Source organism: Notothenia rossii (genome assembly GCF_949606895.1).
Source record: "Notothenia rossii genome assembly, chromosome: 4".
Lineage (NCBI taxonomy): Eukaryota > Metazoa > Chordata > Actinopteri > Perciformes > Nototheniidae > Notothenia > Notothenia rossii.
The window spans coordinates 1371546-1391841 of record NC_136902.1 but is presented as its reverse complement, the minus strand read 5'-3'; the positions used below and the strand labels follow the sequence as shown (position 1 = coordinate 1391841).

At 40.1% G+C, this 20296-nt stretch overlaps 1 protein-coding gene across 1 annotated transcript; it reads right to left on the bottom strand.

Moving 5' to 3' along the window:
• Positions 1–996: 996 nt before the first annotated feature.
• LOC307037641 (uncharacterized protein) lies at positions 997–19602 on the bottom strand (the record flags this gene model as incomplete). The annotated part of the gene is made up of 4 exons (XM_079678689.1): positions 997–1079; positions 10415–10613; positions 19501–19553; positions 19596–19602. The coding sequence occupies 4 exons, from the start codon at positions 19600–19602 to the stop codon at positions 1006–1008; spliced, it is 333 nt and encodes a 110-aa protein (XP_079534815.1). The 3' UTR covers positions 997–1005.
• Positions 19603–20296: the final 694 nt, after the last annotated feature.

The following is a 20296-nucleotide window of genomic DNA, read 5'->3' as shown; positions in this document are numbered from 1 at the left end:
TTTTGTAGAGATTTTTCATTTATTCTTTATATAAAATGTCGCCTAAAATCTCACCTAGGGCAGCAAATTGTCTAGATCCGGCCCTGTTTACTAGGCCTCAAGAGCCTGTGAATTAAGGTTTCATATTAGAACATGATCACAGAATGATATGTTTAGTATGATTATAATGTTGTAAAGAGAGAAGGTAAGAACCCTGTATTAGTTTGGACCTATTTTTCTTCAAATAAACTGATCCCACCTTTTGGATTGGGACAACTTAAAAGACATCTGTGCTCTCCTCTCCTGCTTGAAAGGTAAGATTGCACCCTGCCACTCTCACACTTAGGTAGGGCCACACCTCATTACTGATATCAAAATCCTTCTGGATCGCTTAAACAGATTTAGCGGGTTGTCTGAATTGAAACAGCAGTTCATTGAACCTGGTTCTTCAGGAGTTAGTAGAGGTGAGATCTTGCTGACGTTGGTGGATCTGAGCCAAGCAGTAAACTTACTCAATAGCTTCTGTTAGGTCAATTAGTAGGTCTGAGTAATTTCCCGGAATAAATTATCAGCCCTCCCGACTCTTACACTATTTAATAATGTGTTTATGCTGTATTTATTCTTAAATGTCTTTTGTTTTTATTTTGTAAAGCACTTTGAATTGTCGCGTACTGATAGGTGCTATGTAAATAAAATTGCCTTGCCTTGCCGAGAGAAAAGTAAGAAGTCTTAGATAAATGCTGTGAAACGAAAAAGTGTTTGGACTCTACTGAAGAAGCTTTGCATGTTTTCTACTTGCTGTACTTTTGGAAATGCAATTGCATAGAGTAAAGTTCTCGCTGAGGAAACACCGCTCTCACTCTCCTGATTATTTGTTCCATTTATCAGGCCGTAAAACATGCTGGAGAAAAACTGCTGAAAAATATGTTGGAAAAGAATTCATATCAACCAGTTTTATCATAACCGGACTCTTACTGTGAGTCACAGCTTACTTCTGATCAGCAGATGGAGGTCGTCCTTTAAAGTTTATGAAGTCATCCATCGACCGGTCGCTCTTGAGGGACAGACAGCTGGGAGAGTCTGGTCTCTGCTGCTGGACCCTGAAACAGAAACAGATGCATCAAGAGAAGAAGAAGGAGCTCTTCATCGTCCCACAGAGGGGAAATGTACATTCTGCATTTGATCCATCCTAGTGTTAGGAGCAGTGGGCTGCCATATGTACGGGCCCGGGGAGCAGTGTAGGGAACGCTGCCTTGCTCAGGGACACCTGGGTAGCACTTGGTCTTCTGGGGTCTTGAACCGGTGACTCTCTGGTTCCCAAGCTACACATTGGCACGCTGGAGAAAAACTGATGAAAATATGTTAACTCTAAAGTCACTCTTTACAATGTAATGGTATAAATCACTCTGTTACGTTCCCACAGAACTAAACTGCATTCTCAAATACGTTTAGCTAGAAACGTATTTTCTCCCACGTTACGTTCGTTATGAACGTATCTCAAATACGTTTATTTTCTACATATCTTTGCCATTTATTGTCTTGCTTATGATAATGATAAAAGTCATTTATAAATATCGTTTTAGAGCACACATTTGAAATCGAGAATCGGGCTCGATATCTGGTTAAATTAAAATCAGTAGGCGAGGCTGTAATTTCTCCAGCTGTTACTCTCATGAGCGAGGCAGAACATAATAGTTTAAACATGCCAAAAAGCTTGTCACGATTCTCATGTTATGTCACGTTTATAGTTTTGTAGGTTTGGGTGTTTTTGCTGTTTCCCTGTCATGTTTTCCTCTGGGTTATTGTCTGGTCCTTTTCCCTGGTGTGTCTAATTGTCTGATTGTGTTCACCTGTGGCCCCTGTTTTTTCTCCTCCCTCCTCACCTGTGTCTTGTTGTGTGATTAGTCTTGTGTGTATTTAAGTTCTGGGTTTTCTGTCTGTCTTGGTCGGTTCGTCTTGTTCCATGACTAGTTCTGCGGTGAGTGTTCTGTTTTGTCATTGTATATATATATATATATATATATATATATCTCTATCTCTATCTCTATCTCTATCTATATCTCTCATAGCCTTGAAATAAAGGAATTTTCAGTTTGTATCTGCATTTGGGTCCTGCTTGTTTCACAAACCGTGACAAAGCTGCTGTGTCGTTTATTTTATATTTAGATGACGGCTCATTGTTACTTTGTAATTCTACTCCACTACAACTCAGAGGTTAACCTGGTATTTTTACTCCACTACATTTATTTTAGTTACTTTGCAGATTCTGATTAATGATGTGAAATACAAACAACCCTTAAAGCAGACTTTAGTTACACCTGAGTAAGATTCAGGGAAGGTGATTGTCAAGTGCCAAAAATCAGGAGAGATATTTGATAGTTGGTGCTTGAGAAGACTAAACATTTATCTGCAGATCTATAAAGTATATTCATTACTCGTTATTCTCTACTAATAGTTCATTAAAAACTGTATTATGGCTATTTTGCACATCCCTTTCAAGATTTCAAGATTTTCTAAGGTTTATTGACATGTCATATACCCAACTACCAGGGGCGGAGCTTCAGGGGGGGCTGTAGGGGCAGGGCTCCCCGGGCCCGGGACGGTCGGGACCCAATGGGGGCCCGTCGCCGAGGCAGCAGGCTCCGCCCCGGAGATATTCGCCGGCGGGCCCTGCTGCCTCGCGCCACTGAGTGCACTGACGTTCGTGGTCATATTAGGTATAAAGCATTGTAGCCTATAATATGAGTTGAACTTGTGCTGCTATTTTCACACTCACATTTAACATTAAAACATGAGAAATTGCAAGTGAATCCCTTCTATTGTCTCCAAATGTATTTTGGGTAAAATCGTCATCAACAGCCGTCCATCAACATCATACGTAAATGAACGTCAACGTCATCATCAATCACTTGTCATTCAACAGAGCACTGCCTAAGCATGAGCAGTTATAAACACAAAAGTGGAGCTTCAAAACGCAAAGAAAAAGATCAAAAGGACCAAGGAAAAGCCAAATTGTCCAAGCTAGATGGATATTTTTTTCGCCCTACTCCTCCTCCTGCGGGAGATGAACCTGAAGTTGTTGCCACTGCCAGCCGTGTTTCATCCCCGAGCCCCAGCCCGCCAACAACGTTAGTGAGGGTTAGCCAGATTTACAGGTAGGCTACAATCACGGACACACACTGTCAACAAGAAAATGTGAGTTTGTGGTAAATGTTGATATCATGGTTGTTGTTACTTCGTGTAGCTCGGCCGCCTAGCTTATTTCCTTTTCTGTCTCTCGGCTGTAGTGATGATGATGATAATGATAATAATAATAGGGACGACTCAGCAGCTGCTAGCTGCTCGTCTAGAGGAGAGCCAGGCCTGACGCTTGACCAGCCGCACCCCTCCCCCTCCGGCTCCTTACCTGCTGCGCCGCAAGGTGAAGAAGTACCGGACACTGGGAATGAAAGCAGCAACAGGTCTCCTCCTCACGCTACGCCTACAGGTGAAACTCAGACCACGGATCATGATGTGTCCTGCAATTATCCTCTGGAGCGTTTTCCGACTGATCGGGCAAACTATTTTGAAAACATTGAGGACGCCAATATCAAAAGATATATCCTTAAAATGGGCCCATGCAAGCCCAAAGGTCCATTTCCCAAAGACAAGGATAACCGTTGCTTTTCAGAAAGCTATTACACCTCCACCACTAAAGTTGGGATGAAATTTCCACGTAGCTGGATGTGCTATTCCCCAAAATTGGACTGCTGCTACTGTGAGCCTTGCTGGCTTTTTGCCAACCGAAAGGCACCGTTCTACAACAATGCATGGGTAAACGGAATAAAAGACTGGAAACATCTTTCTACTACAATCGAGAGGCATGAATCCACTCAAATACACCTTGGTGCATGCGTAGTATATGAGCAGTGGAAAACCAACGGCACAATAGACGCTGACATGGAGAGGAATGTGCGTAATGCCGCCCAATTTTGGAGACAGGTCGTGGAGCGCATTGTTAATGTAACTCTCACTCTAGCTTCAAGCACCTTGGCATTCAGGGGCCATCGAGAGGTTCTAGGTCAGGGAAAAGCTGGCAACTTTTTGTCAATAATAGAATTATTGGCTCGCTACGACCCTGTTTTGAAAGAGCTAATCAACCGACCAGAAGGGTCAGTGAAATACCTCAGTCACCAGATTCAAGATGAGATTATTTACATATTATCTCAACGTGTGAAATCTGACATCATTGATGAAATAAACGAAGCCCCATTTTATTCCGTCGTCATGGACACAACGCAAGATGTGTCAGATAGACCAGTTGAGTCAGGTTTACCGCTACATAACTGTTGTTAAGAACGACATGGATATTGCAACAGATATACAGATCAATGAAGTCTTTTTGGGTTTTGAAGTGACTGAAGGTTCATCAGCTTCAGAGCTTGAAAACAAAATCCTTGGTTCTATAGAGAAAAACGGATTAGATCTGTCTAAATGTCGCGGACAGGGCTATGAATGGGCGGCTAATATGAGTGATGTGTATTCAGGCGTGCTAGCAAGAATAGCCGAGAAGGAGCCCCTTGCCCACTATGTTCATTGCGCTGCTCATAATCTCAACCTAGCACTCAACGACTCTGTTAAAAATGTCCCTGGAGTGAAGCACTTCTATGACACTGTAGAGACGCTCTACAACTTTTTTGGTCACCGTATCAAACGATGGGCATTGCTCAGTGAGTTAATGACGCCAGAGAGCAGAACTATCACATTAAAACGCTTATGTCCCACTCGCTGGTCATCTCGCCATGATGCGCCTGTTGCGTTAAGGCACAGATATGGAGACATTATAAAAGCCCTCGTCAAAATATCCCTTACCAGTGACAAAAAGGATGAGCGCAATGAAGCAAGTGCACTCAAGAATGCCATAAGCAAATTTAGCTTTCTATTTTTGGTCAACATGCAGACCAAGATTTTGGAAAGCATAAATTGTGCTTCACATTTACTGCAAGCAAAAGACGCGGATATTCTCAAAGCATCTACTCTACTGCAAAATGCCATCAGTGTTTTGGTGGAGTATAGGGGACAATTTGATGAGGCGAAGTCCGCCACTCTTGCCCTGGCTACTAAATGGGGAAGTCAAACACAGTTTGAAACAACCAGGGCCAGGAAAGTTAAGAGACACTTTGATGAACTTTCTGAAGACAGCCGCCTCACTGACGCAGAGAGCAACTTTCGGGTGACCGTTTTCAATGCATGTCTCGATATAATCATCCAGCAACTGTCCCAAAGATTCACCAGCTTAAATGCAACTGTGAACATGTTTGAGGCAATTCACCCCAACACACTACTACAAGCAAAGGATGAGGATTTACACCCAGCGGCTTAGAGAGCACTACAGTCGGGACATCGCCGCCAGCTTCCCTGGCCAGCTGCTTTCTTTCAGAACCTGTTTCAGGGACCAAAAACTAAAATCTGTCGCGGATCTGGTAAAAATGCTCATTATTTACAACCCAGCACTAACATCTACATTCAGTGAGGTTTGCACAGCCTTCATCTTATTTCTGACTCTTCCTGTCACCGTGGCAACCGCCGAGCGCTCTTTCTCCAAATGAAACTCATCAAAAACTATTTGAGGAGCACGATGGGACAGGAGAGACTGAGTGGACTGGCCTTGCTGTCCATCGAAAGTGACCGAGCCAAGAAATTGGACATACAGCGGATTGTGGACGAGTCCGCGGAGCGCAAGGCTCGCCGAGTGCCCTTCAAGTAGTGGGGAGTACACTTCAAATTTAATTTGTACAGTAGCCTACTTGTAAGTGAATGTATGGGCTGCCGTGCCAATTTTACACTGCTCTGCTCTCATGGTGGTGGCTGGCTGTCCATGGTGATTGGTGTGTCAGAAGTGTAGTCATTTTATTAGGCTATGTTTTCGTTGTCCTTGTGGTTTGTTGGACTTTATGTCATGTTATATCATTATCTCTGATATATATTTCGTTTCTATACCCTTTGCAGAAACGAAATCTTAAATATTACACCTTTTCCTTAGTTACTTTTCTTTCAAACATTGTTTTAAATTGTAATCTTACTGACTGAGCGACTTTTTACGCACGAGCGTCAGAATACCACCCCGGACTCCCGATATTTTTGTCAAGCTTTATTGGGTTTAAAGGGCCCGGTCATGTGGCCCCGGCCCGGGCCTGATATGTGCCGTCAGTGCCAACTACGGTGTAGTTATGCAATGAATGAAAAACTTGGGTCACAGGTTCCTCAACAGCGCATTACAAGACATCTATCAATATGTGTGAATACCTCCACCATTAAACTGTCATATTCTGCACATTTCTTATTCTATCTAACATAAGAGTATAATTAACGTGTATAATATCAGTTAAAATAAGTGCTTCAACATAGTTAACATTGTAGGAAAGTAATATATTAGACGTTAAGTACTTTGTCAGGCTTAATATTTATCTGTAGATACCAACAAAGCTTTTTTTCTTATTTGAAAGAAGACCTTAACCTGTCTATCCCTGAGCCTGTGTTTCAGGTCTCAGGCTCGAAAATGACATTCCCAGAACAAATGACCATAACTTCACTTCTAAAAGGGATAAATTAATAATATTTTTTCTCAAAGTAATGATAAACCTGTGAGTTGGATGTAGAAGAGTCAGAATCAATATAGATGTTTTTTATTTGAATGAAAATTCAGATTGAACAAAGTAAAAAAACTGTAAACTATAGTGTCCGTCCAAAAATTCTCTTTTACGTATACTGAAAACTACCCTTGGATGGTAAGGTAGACTAAAAGCTTTAGGAAAGTAGAACATATAAGTACCCTGTATCAAGATTGATGCACAACAAGTTAAATCTGACCTTTTTAGAGAGATTTAGCACAAAAAAAACACTTCTGGGGCCATTTGGGTGGATTTTCCATATCTCTGGCCCCCCTTGGTCGATTTTGATGATTGACATCTCTTTCTGACCGTTAGAGCCAATAGAATCGAAGGGGAATCTCCCCACTCACACACATGGTAAAACAAAAAGGTGGGGGCTTCACGGACGGAGTTTTGCATGAGAGTGAAGCTATAGAGAGCTCTAGCTCTGACATCTGGAAACGGAAAAGCAGGTTTATTGCTCATGGATTATCAGAAATCATTTCAAAGGGACACAGACACATTGGATTAACCTATGGATTAACTTCAGCAGCGTTTTTATCGTTTTAATGCCATTGAAGACCACATTCTTTGCTCGTTGCTAATTCAGAGGCTCAGCGTTAGCATTGTGGGTTTTATTTTGAAAAAAATTAAATGATCAGTTAGATGAGTTTCTTCCCGTTACATGGATATAAAACATTCATAGTTTATTAAATGAACATGCCCTCAGACACTGTTTCCTGCGAGGTGTTGCGGCAGTGCCCCGGTACCGGGGTCTCTCGGGCTTAACAGGTTAACCTAAAGTATTCTTTAATGTGTTAATAACGTTGTCTGTTTTCCACATCCTCATTTCATTTCATTTCAAACCTTTATTTAACCAGATTGGTCCCATTGAGATCATAGATCTCTTTTTCAAGGGAGACCTGCAATAGATACTCAAATTAATATCTTTGTACATCCAGCACTAAACTGTTTTATAGAGCTCACTTACAGTATCTTCTTGATTTTTTTATATTCTATATTTCTATCATTGACCTTCTACTTTCCCCCTATGAAAATATGTACTCTTAATCCTTTTTTCATCAAATAACATTATTCAACAAAAATAACATTATTCAACAAAAACAATTCAATAACGTGCTTTAACCACTAGGCGGCGCACACAAGGTACACACAGACACTTATGTATGTATAACATCTGAAGATGTGTAGTTCATGTTTTTACATAATTTTACAGGATATTGCTATGTCTCATGTTTTACTACACATTAATATCTGATTTGTAAAACATCACAGACAGAAAGTGTTGTGACCTGGCTCAGAAGGCCACAACAAAGAGGAGACACAACACATTAACGGGTAGAAAAAGGTGTTTATTTGCACCAACAAGTCACATAAACACTGGGTATACTCATCAGAGCCGGGTGCCTGCAGGAGATAGCAGAGAGGAGCAGAGAGGCTTTAAAGAACTGCAGGACACCAAACCCAGGTGTCCTGAGTTACTGCAATCAATGCAGCAAGTGCAGCACAGACAGCACAGCCACACCCTCTCCACTGATGAACCCACAGGGGCATCACAGAAAGGTATATCCGTCATTTAATGGTAAGCTATTGAAATTGTGATTCCATAGATGTGTCTCCCATCACCCAAATCCCCTGACTATTCTCTCAACTCAGTATTTACATTCTTATATTCAAAGAAAATCAGTAATATCTTTAAAAACTACAAGTCCTTTTCTATCAGCTGTGCACCGTTATGGTGTAAATATAACCTATCTACCGTTTGGATCAAATATAAAAGTCAGCCGAATTACTATTGATACTGCGAGGAGACGTATTTTGTGAAAAGAAATGCAAGATGTTGTTTAATTGTTGATATATTTATGATCCACGTCACATATTCAGTTTTCAGTTCTTCAAGTTTGTCCAGAAGTCTTCTAATCAGGGCTCTATAAATAAAGAACTACGGCAGATCTGTAACGGCCCGTCCACACACAGGCATGAAAAAAATCTTTCAAATCTTCGCCCATTCACTTGAATGGGGTGACGTAGAAGATTTGTAATCTTGGCCAAACTGCATTGTGGGGAGCGGAGCATGGCTTTGCAAGCATCGTGAGCATCAAAAGTTGAGCAATGTTCAACTTTTGATGCTCCCAATGCTTTCGAAGCTGGCATCAGCCAATCAAATCCCGTTTATGCAAATCCCGCCAGTGCAAGCGCTAGCCAGTCAAACCGCGTGCAAGCTGGGAGAGCCAGACCGCAGTTCATTTCCTCATATTCCAAACGAGATATTACGGTAGCAAATCACCCGGTTCTTTACGACCAGAACTATTTACCGGGATACAAACCGGAGGAACCAGGCATGGAGGGAGGTGGCAGAGACAGTGGGTGAAACTGGTAGGGTAGGCCGAACCGTGTATTACAATGCCTTTATGTGATGACTTCCAAAGAGAAAAGCAAGAACACTCGGAATAAAGTATTTTATTTTTTAAGAATTTTTTCGGATATCATATCGCATTAACATCATATCCCAACGTGCATTGTGGCTAAAACATCCAATCAACGAGCTTCAAGCTGAGGATCTTGGGTAATCAGTTCAGTGGGTTTGTGGTGTGTATCGCTCGAAATGTCCCTTATAGGCCTACGTCTGTTTTTCCGGTGACTTTATTTACTGCTAAAAAGCCCAACAATTAAACGAATAAATAACAACAAGGATAATTGTGTGTTATTGTTGAGTAAATAACATTGTGTTATTTAGAAAAGAATAACAAAATGGGAAGGAAAAAAAGATTTTCAAAAATACAGATTTCATTATTTTCAGGCTCGAAGCACCATTTATTTTCCTCACAGACGACAAAAAAAGTCAGACATTATACGATTCAAAATAAAAACAAATAAATAAAAAGATAAAAGACTGGCATGTAATTTACGTTAGAATAAATAGAATGGTTTTGAATAATAGATGAGTCAAATCTACATCACTTTACAGCCCCGCCCACTTTTGGGGAAACCAACGCTGTCATTTGAACGGCGATCAAGCCTGAAGCCACAGAGCTCTTCTGTTACTGTCCTTTCTTCTTAGAGGAAGTTCAGAAACACGTAACTCTGGATTTGTTTTAATGTTTGAGGAGCAATAAACGACACAGCAGCTTTTTGGCATGTTAAAACTATTATGTTCTGCCTCGCTCATGAGAGTAACAGCTGGAGAAATTACAGCCTCGCCTACTGATTTTAATTTAACCACATATCGAGCCCGATTCTCGATTTCAAATGTGTGCTCTAAAACGATATTTATAAATGAATATTATCATTATCATAAGCAAGACAATAAATGGCAAAGATATGTAGAAAATAAACGTATTTAAGATACATTTATAAGAAACTCTAGCGAAACGTAATTGAGAAGGCAGTTCTGTTCTTAGGGAACGTAATTTTTAGGAGACAGGGTTGCTCTGTGTTTCCCAACAGATGAACCTTCCAGACTCTCTGAGTCTCCTCTATCAGCCGGTGGACTGCTCTCTATGTGAAGGACTCTGGAAGATGTTCAGAGTAAATCCTAAAGACGTGAAGTTTATCTCCAAAGTGTCTCGCGTCTCTTCAGCTGCCCTACAGCCAGCAATGTGAAGCTAACGTAAACACATCTCTTTAGTGGAGAACGTCACTGAGTTCATGTCCAGGATGCTAACTGCAGTTCACTTAACGCCCACCGACGTCGCTAATAACCAGGATTTCCTGAAGGTTACACAGAAGCTTCAACACAGACAACAACTGACTCAAATGGCTTTCAGTCCGTTTTAAATTCTTACCTCCCATCAGCAGATTGAGGCTCCATTGAGCGGTCACTCTTTGAGGAAACACAGCGGGACTCAGGTCCAGGTCCAGGTTCAGGTTCAGGTCCAGGTCCAGGTCCAGGTCCAGGTCCAGGTCCAGCTTCAGGTCCAGGTCCAGGTCCAGCTTCAGGTCCAGCTTCAGGTCCAGGTCCAGCTTCAGGTCTGCTGCTCTGGGCTTCAACACACAGATGTTTGAGCGTTACAAGTGCGTGCTGAGCTTTAGTGGTGTAAACTAAGTACATTTATTCAAGTACTGTACTTAAGTACAATTTTGAGGTACTTTACTTTACTTGAGTATTTCCATTTTATGCAACTGTGTACTTCTACCCCACTACATTTCAGAGGTACATGGTTTACTTTTCCTCCACTACTTGTATTTAAAACCTTTAGTTACTTCACAGATCTGGATGAATGATGTGAAATAGGATCAAGTGTTAAATCCAACCCACTCTCTTCAGTCTGCGTACAAATGACACGACTTGACACATTGGAAATGCGTGCAATAGATACGCAGAAGTCCTATTTTGCATGCCTATGATACGCTAACCATTCCCATTGAGTTCTGAGGCCGAGTTTTGCGTGCATATGATACGCCACGTTTTGTCTGTCGGGTCTTGGTAGACCGGAAGCTGTGCGGTTCATAAAAACATATTCTTACTCAATACCACGCCACGATTATTGTTTTTATTTTAAATCTTATAATGTCTGACTTTTTTTGTCGTCTGTGAGGAAAAGAAATGGCTCAGAGCCTCAGAAAACTGAAATCTGTATTTCTTTTTAAATCTTTTTTTCCTTCTAATTTGTTATTCTTTTCTAAATAACACACTGTTATTTACTCACCAATAACACACAATTATCCTTGTTTTTATTTATTTGTTTAATTCCATAATCTCAGGCTTTTTAGCCGTTTCTCAGGAACTGAATTTCAAAATAAAGTCACCGGAAACAGACGTAAGCCTATAAGGGACATTTCGAGCATCATCGCGATACACAACACAAACCCACTGAACTGATTACCCAAGATCCTCAGCTAGAAGCTCGTGATTGGATTGCTTAGCCGCAATGCACGTTGGGATATGGTGTTTATACGATATGAAATCCTAAAAACATTTTAAAAAATAAAATAGTACTTTATTCCGAGTGTTCTTGCTTTTCTCTTTGGAAGTCATCACATAACGGCATTGTAATACACGGTTCGGCTGCATTACATATGACAGATCTGCCGTAGTTCTTTATTTATAGAGCCCTGATGAGAAGACTTCTGGACAAACAGCAGAACTGCCGCCGAAACTGAATATGTGACGTGGATCATAAATATATCAACAATTAAACAACATCTTGCATTTCTTTTCACACAATACGTCTCCTCGCAGTATCAATAGTAATTCGGCTGACTTTTATATTTGATCCAAACGGTAGATAGGTTATATTTACACCATAACGGTGCACAGCTGATAGAAAAGGACTTGTAGTTTTTAAAGATATTACTGATTTTCTTTGAATATAAGAATGTAAATACTGAGTTGAGAGAATAGGGGATTGGGGTGATGGGAGACACATCTATGGAATCACAATTTCAATAGCTTACCATTAAATGACAGATATGCCTTTCTGTCTGTGATGTTTTACAAATCAGATATTAATGTGTAGAAGTAAAACATCAGAAATAGTTTAGCAATATCCTGGAGAATTATGTAAAAACATGAATAAAACTACACATCTTCAGATGTTATACATACATAAGTGTCCTACACTAATAATATAAAGTTATTATTAGGATGCTGTGTGTACCTTGTGTGCGCCGCCTAGTGGTTAAAGCACGTTATTGAATTATTATTTTTTGAATAATGTTGTTTTTGTTGAATAATGTTATTTGATGAAAAACATATTAGAGTACATACTTTCATAGGGGGAAAGTAGAAGGTCAATGATAGAAATATAGAATATAAAAAATCAAGAAGATACTGTAAGTGAGCTCTATAAAACAGTTTAGTGCTGGATGTACAAAGATATTAATATGAGGATGAGCAAAACAGACAAACTAATTAACCTTTATTCAAACATTAAACAATACTTTAGATTAAGGTCTTCTTTCAAATAAGAAGAAAGCTTTGGGGGTATCTACAGATATATATTAAGCCTGACAAAGTACTTAACGTCTAATATATTGCTTTCCTGCAATGTTAACTATGTTGAAGCACTTATTTTAACTGATATTATACACATTAATTATACTCTTATGTAGATAGTATAAGAAATGTGCAGAATATGACAGTTTAATGGTGGAGGTATTCACACATATTGATAGATGTCTTGTAATGCGCTGTTGAGGAACCTGTGACCCAAGTTTTTCATTCATTGCATAACCACACTATGAGCCTTTAAGATGATCTGTGGAGATCCATCAATCTGTTACACTTTAATAGGAAAACAGGCTAATTTCACGAAAACCAAGCAATTGAAAATGACAAATGATATTAAGGTAAACAATAAGACTCCTCTACGTCAATAAATGCAAGAGATGCAGCATTTTCTCAACAATGTTTAATTTACATTTTTCATCTTCCTCAGACGTCGTAGATACAGGGGTGCACATAACTTTCTCAGTGAGGTACTCAGATGAGTACCTGGAGTCAGTGTTTGGTACTCCAACTTCTGGCTCCACTCAAAGTTATTTGATGAAGCCCTCTGTATCGCGAACGGAGTATTTCAGGAAAGTCGACGGGTGGGGGGGGGCTAGTAGCGCAGTTCTCCAGTGAAGGGGGGGAGTCTCCCTCCGCAGCCGGTTGCCGTAGTTTTGGCAAAATGTCGTTGTACAGACCGACGTTAACAGCAGCCCTGTCTGTGCACACGGAGACCGACTCTGTCGTCCGGTGATCTAACCGCCTTCTGGAAAAGCTTCACAAGTACGTCGGTACGCAAATGCGCTTTGTGACACAAGTGACCGTACGCATTTCAGATTGCCGCGCATGCGCACCAGTTATGTGCACCCCTGTTTTTTTTATTTCTTTGTACTCCTTAATTTCTATAAGTTTTTGACGCAATGATGCCGCTGTATTAGGATGATGCACGGGAGGGCTACTTTCCACAAGCTATGCTTCAGCCCTCCCGCTTCTACTAATTTTGTTCATCTTTGTGTGTATGAATTAAACTTTTTTTAGTTTTTCGGATGAATAAAAATAAATAAATAAATAAAAATACTTTCAGCTTGGGGGCCCCCTAGTGGCCGTGGGGGCCCTATGCCCCCGCATAGTCTGCCTATAGGAAGAAACGGCCCTGCGTGCCATAGAGAACATGTTGCGAAACACAATAGCCAGCATGTGTATTTCTGGGGGGGGCGTTCGAGTCCAGTTTTGAATGGTCTGCCGTGGTTTCGTTCCATTTCAAAGAGCTTGACGCGCGGCGTAACCTTGGCGCACTGCCACTCCAACATCCAATCCCAGAGCTTGAAGATTAATCACGGGGTTTGTCAACGGGACTGTAGTCCCAAACGATAGCTGGGGATTATGGGTAGTGTAGTGTCTTTGGCCATCCTAAACTCTGAATTTTTTTTCGGAAATCATATCGCATTAACCCCATATCCCAACGTGCATTGCGGCTAAAACATCCTGAGCTTCAAGCTGAGGATCTTGGGTAATCAGTTTACCGTCTACGTCTGTTTCCGGTGCCCAAGATTATAGAATTAAACGAATAAATAAAAACAAGGATAATTGTGTGTTATTGTTGAGTAAATAACAGTGTGTTATTTAGAAAAGAATAACAAATTAGAAGGAAAAAAAGATTTTAAAAAATACAGATTTCAGTTTTCTGAGGCTCTGAGCCCCATTTCTTTTCCTCACAGACAACAAAAAAAGTCAGACATTATACGATTTAAAATAAAATCAATAATCGTGGCTTGATATTGAGTAAGAAGATGTTTTTATGGACCCCACAGCTTCCGGTCTTCTCAGACACGACCGTATCCATTTGCGTATGATAGGCTAAAGTCAGATTTTGCGTGCCTATCTATTGCACGCATTTTCCAATGTGTAAAGTCGTGTCATTTGTACGCAGACTGAAGAGAGTGGGTTGGTTAAATCAGACTTTAGTTCCACCTGGAGTAAATCCACCAGCTACCCTGCAGTATACAAAGTCATTCAGACTAGCTGCTCCTTTACCAGCTTTGAGAACACTTTCATGATCAATCATTATAAAACATATCATATCTATTATTCTGAAATGGACCAATCTGCACAATGACTACTTTTACTGTCTTTCACTATATTTTGATGCTAAGTGCTTTCTCTATGCCTTTCTTTGGGGATCACTCTTCACTTCTATGGGACTCTGAAAGCTTTCTGAAATATTCCTCTTGTTCCAGTCACAGTTAGAGCTAGTGCAATAATGCATCCTGTTAGCTTGTTAGCTGCAGCTGAATCCTCAGAGAGCTTTAGACCTTCATCTGCAGACACACCCAGAGCATCAGTCACTGAGAGCTGCAGGAAGTGCTCATATCTGTGCACGTGAAAACCTGAAGTTCAGGCTGAGAGTAACAATGCGTCTCATTTACTTATCATTTCATTCTGTTCTTCTCTCATTCATGGGTTTGAGTTGATCATTTCATTCTGTTCTTCTCTCATTCATGGGTTTGAGTTGATCCTTTCATTCTGTTCTTCTCTCATTCATGGGTTTGAGTTGATCATTTCATTCTGTTCTTCTCTCATTCATGGGTTTGAGTTGATCATTTCATTCTGTTCTTCTCTCATTCATGGGTTTGAGTTGATCCTTTTATTCTGTTCTTCTCTCATTCATGGGTTTGAGTCGATCATTTCATTCTGTTCTTCTCTCATTCATGGGTTTGAGTCGATCATTTCATTCTGTTCTTCTCTCATTCATGGGTTTGAGTTGATCATTTCATTCTGTTCTTCTCTCATTCATGGGTTTGAGTTGATCATTTCATTCTGTTCTTCTCTCATTCATGGGTTTGAGTTGATCCTTTCATTCTGTTCTTCTCTCATTCATGGGTTTGAGTTGATCATTTCATTCGGTTCTTCTCTCATTCATGGGTTTGAGTTGATCCTTTTATTCCATGTTTACTGATCTAGTGTTTTTATTTCATGATCATGAACTTCTTGTCCTGTTTGCTTTAGCTTTTAATGTATTTCTTATTTATCTATTTAGTTTTCCGGATCAATCTCCACTATCCCTTCTCTCTGTTTATTTCTAAGCATGAAAACAAAGCAATCTGTAAGACATGGCTTCACATGTTTTATTGATTCCTATTTATTTAGTTTGCTTATTATTCATCTATCTATCATTTTCTTTTTCTGATTATTATTCATATAGTATTTATATTCTTCAATTTATGTAATTTTTATAACTGTTTCATTTATTGTGAGCTCTTTTTGTCACTACTCCTGTTGACTACATTTATTCATTGTATTATTATTTATTACATTCCCTTTTATTTATTCCTCTTTGTATTTTCACATAATATTGTTTTCTTTCATTTCTAATCTTTAAATGTCCGCGTTCAGCATTTTATTTTGTAGCTGTTGTATTTATACATTAATTATTATTTTTGTATTTACTCATCTTTATACTCCCACATACATTATGTAAATACCATTTGACCTTTTATTGTATTTTACCTTTTATTAAGACACGAGGAGTCGAGTCGAAATTAGAATTAGAGAAATGAGACAGACACAGACAGACAGACAGACAGACAGACAGACAGACAGACAGACACATACTGTAGACAGACAGACAGACACAGACAGACACACAGACACACAGACACACAGACACACAGACAGACAGACAGACAGACAGACAGACACACAGACAGACAGACAGACAGACAGACACACAGACAGACACAGTTCTTATTTTATTAAATTCTGCTTCATATATTTTCATATAGGATTTTAATTGTTTTGATTTAATTCAAAAATATTCAATGTCCTGCTCTTCAACTCTTATCTCTGTTTACTTTGGTTTTTAATGTTTTATTTTTGTATTTTTAAAATGATTTGTATTTAGATTTCTTTTATGAATCAGTTTACCTGTGAGTGAGGCTGAGGGAGGAACATTAGTGTTGTTTTCTTTAATTACTAATATTTACATTTCCACATTTATTATTTTAGTAATTAAAAAATAAATGTGTATTAATGATGTATTCCTCTTTATATTTCCACATTTTTACCTTTTCCTCTTTCAAAATGTTTATCTTTAAAGGTCCCATGTCATGTTCATTTCTCCTGATCATAGTTCCATAGTTGAGGTCTACTAGAAAAGATTCACATTGTTCAAAGTTCCAAACTCACATTGGTTTCTCAAACAGCATCTCTGTGTAGTGTGTGTATTCACTCTCTGTCCTACACGCCACTCTGTTCTGATGAGTCCACCACCGTTACAGTGGAACATCAGTGATTATGTGTTACAATGGCGTTTGTTAGCAACCAGGAAATGACAGCAGTATGACAAACAGATGGGAATGCTGCGTGGGGTCTGGGTGCCGTGTTGGCGGGATGTTGCGGGGCTGCTCCGCCCTTTGAGGCTTGAGGAGCTAACAATGTGAGCTGGATTACTGGCTTGAATTGGGCCGGTACTCACCGGCACTTCTGATTTGTACCCATCTGCAGTGGCGGCTGGTGGAAAATATTTTTGGTGGGGCTGTTGATATAGTGAGTACAACATTTTTTTCTGGGAGAAATGACCCCTTAAATTGGGACTTCTGGTGATGTAATGGCCCCATCAAATTGTGGTTCTAGGGACAGGAACAACCAGGCTGAGTCGGGCTGAGTCGGGCTGAGTATGCTAAACTAGAGAGAGAATCGCTGTCAAGGGGGCTACAACTACAACAAGATGAACATATTTGACCGTGATTTAATTGTAATACACGTTTCAAAATGATGCCGAAGTAACAACATACTGATACCGGATAGTAAAAACCATGAATTAAGGCTTTGACAAGTCTGCAGACAGACGGCAGGCGAAAAACCTTTTAAAATGCGTGTTTTCTAATGGAGATTTGGCTAAGCTAACGTTGTCAATGCTCCGACCGTCCACACTCACAACAACGGCCTATCCAGACATAAATAAACCAGCGACTGTATTCGCCATGACACAGACAGTATGTGGTTTGTACTTGTTTAACTTTTGTCTAGTTTGTGAACAGATATGAAGAGCTGTGAGCTCTGAGTGCTAAGAGCTAACGGCTGATGTTGTTTTTCTGGAGAGCTCATTGAAGATGACGTCACGGCTCCGCCTACACTGCGTTACTATAGATACTACCCCAGTTCCTCACGAGTCTAAAAAACAACTCACGTCAACGCACTTAAGCATCGTGGGCGCCGAGTGAGCGCTCTCGTGACCAAAATATTTGACGGCGCTGATTGGCTGAAATTATGTTTCGGCGGCACAGTTTACTATTGAGACTTTTGCAACGTGCTGGTTGATGCTGTTTGGCTCGGGGGCAGCGCCCCGTAATGATAAACTAATGCCAAGGGCAAGGCCAGGCAGGAAACATGTGACTTATCAGTAACTTTAGACATCGTAACACAATTTTAAACAAGATTTTATTGTAGATTATACATTTTACTGATAACAATTGTATGATATTTACCTTGTTCATTAAAAATTAAAAATATAAAATATATATATTTTTTGAAATATATATATTTTTTGTATGTGGGAAGAGGTGGGGCGGCGCCCCTAGCGCCCCTATGGGCCGGCCGCCACTGCCCATCTGGTACCGTTACTTCTTACTGAGTACCGGCACGGTGCCGGTACTCAGTAGATGCGTCATGATGTGCCGCCGCCACAAAATAAACACTTTACCCCTGCACCCCCTCTAATCTCAGATGCAGCCTGAGTCATTTTGTTTAAGTAAAGTGAGCCTTTCTAAAATATACAGTAAAGAGACGAACCCACCAGCATTATAGGATATACTATGACTTTGAGCCAAATTCTTGTTGTTGGGCTGTATGAATAAATTGACTTGAAACAGTTACTGATTTAGAACACTGGCACCTTTTTTATTCCAATTCAAGCACTGATTACTGGTGCCGTTTCCTGGTTGCTGCGTGGGGTCAGCGAGACACAGCGGAGCTCAGCCTGAGCACACACACACTCATAGCCTGAGGTGTGTGTGTGTGTGTGTGTGTGTGTGTGTGTGTGTGTGTGTGTGTGTGTGTGTGTGTGTGTGTGTGTGTGTGTGTGTGTGTGTGTGTGTGTGTGTGTGTGTGTGTGTGTGTGTGTGTGTGTGTGTGTGTGTGTGTGTGTGTGTGTGTGTGTGTGTGTGTGTGTGTGTGGCTCCGCGGATTGGTCCATTTGGACTTCTTACGTCACTATGCCCCGGAAGGAATAAATGGAAAAATAAAAATCCCCAACGAGGCGTTCTGGGGCAGCATAGACAGGTATTTTCTGTGTTAGAGTTTTACTCGCTACATGGTGTACTTTGAGGGTGTGTGACTCTGCAGACCGTTTACATGCAGAAGCTACATAACACACAAGGGGACGGGTAATAACCAGAAAAGCATGACATGGGACCTTTAAATGCTTCGCTGGTCATGTGACAAGGAACAACAATAGACTGCATAAAGGTAACACACACACACACACACACACACACACACACACACACACACACACACAGTAGTAAGGGCAGAAATAGAGAGCGAGAGGGTCTCTGAGTTATTCCCCGAGTCTTTATATTTTAAACGCACACTTTATCTTTAATTTGATCAGCACCACGTCACTATTATTTATTTAGCAAGTTTTTATATGGTCCTGTTCCTGTAAGCCAATACAACGAAATTTCGTTTTAATAGTACACTCTGTGTCTTGTTGAAATGACAATAAAGTATGTCTATCTATCTCTTTATCTATCTAGTAACGATTGATAATAATAATAATAGTTATTGTGGAGAGGTGTATCTCAGGTAAAAACAGGAAGAGAGTTAAAGTCTGTCTCTGAGTCTCTGAAAGTTAAACTAAAGAGTTGTTCTTATTCTCTGAGCAATGATTGATAATCAGAGATGTCTCTAAAAACTCTAAAGTCACAAAGAGTTACAAACCTTTCGAGAGAAGAAGAAGAAGGTGCGACACGACCGACGAGCACGAAGTGAAACTAAATAGCAAACAGGAAGCACTTCAAAATAAGAGCTCTTACAGAACATTGTTTTTATATTGCTTCTACTTAAACTAAAACGTTTTAAAGTACAAGATCTGAGGAGGCCTACTTGTACTTTTACTCAAATACAAGATCTGAGTAAGTATAGTTAGGACCCTAGGGTGACCAGACGTCCCCGTTTGTATTGACCTGTCCCCGGTTGAAACTGTCCCCGGAAATATCCCCGTTTTTTAATATACGTTAAAAACACATAGCAAGGTGAAATACACTGGGTAAACAGACTCTGGTCAAGCCAGCCCCCCACTTCGAAAAACACAGTCAAGCCAGCCTGCACGTTGTATTGCGGTGCGCGAGTATCCTATGCATTACGGTAGAGGCATGTAAAAACTGCCTTCAAAATAAAAGCGTTTACTTGGTCAATAACAAATATACCTAAAAAACACACCAAACATATTCATATACTGGAGCTTAAATCAAGAAATATGTACTATATAATGTGATTAATAATAATTTAAAAGAAACTATGTATAACTACCACATTATAACTGAGTGAATGTAAAATGTAAGGATACAGTTATGAAGACATCTGACATTTCCACTGGGTGACTAATTTCAATTGATGTTGACGCCATCTCACAACACTCCTAAAATAACATTACTTTCTGAAGCACCATTTAAAATGTATGCTGTTTAAAATCTCAAATTAGATCTATTGTCCATCTATATTTTTATTTTAATGT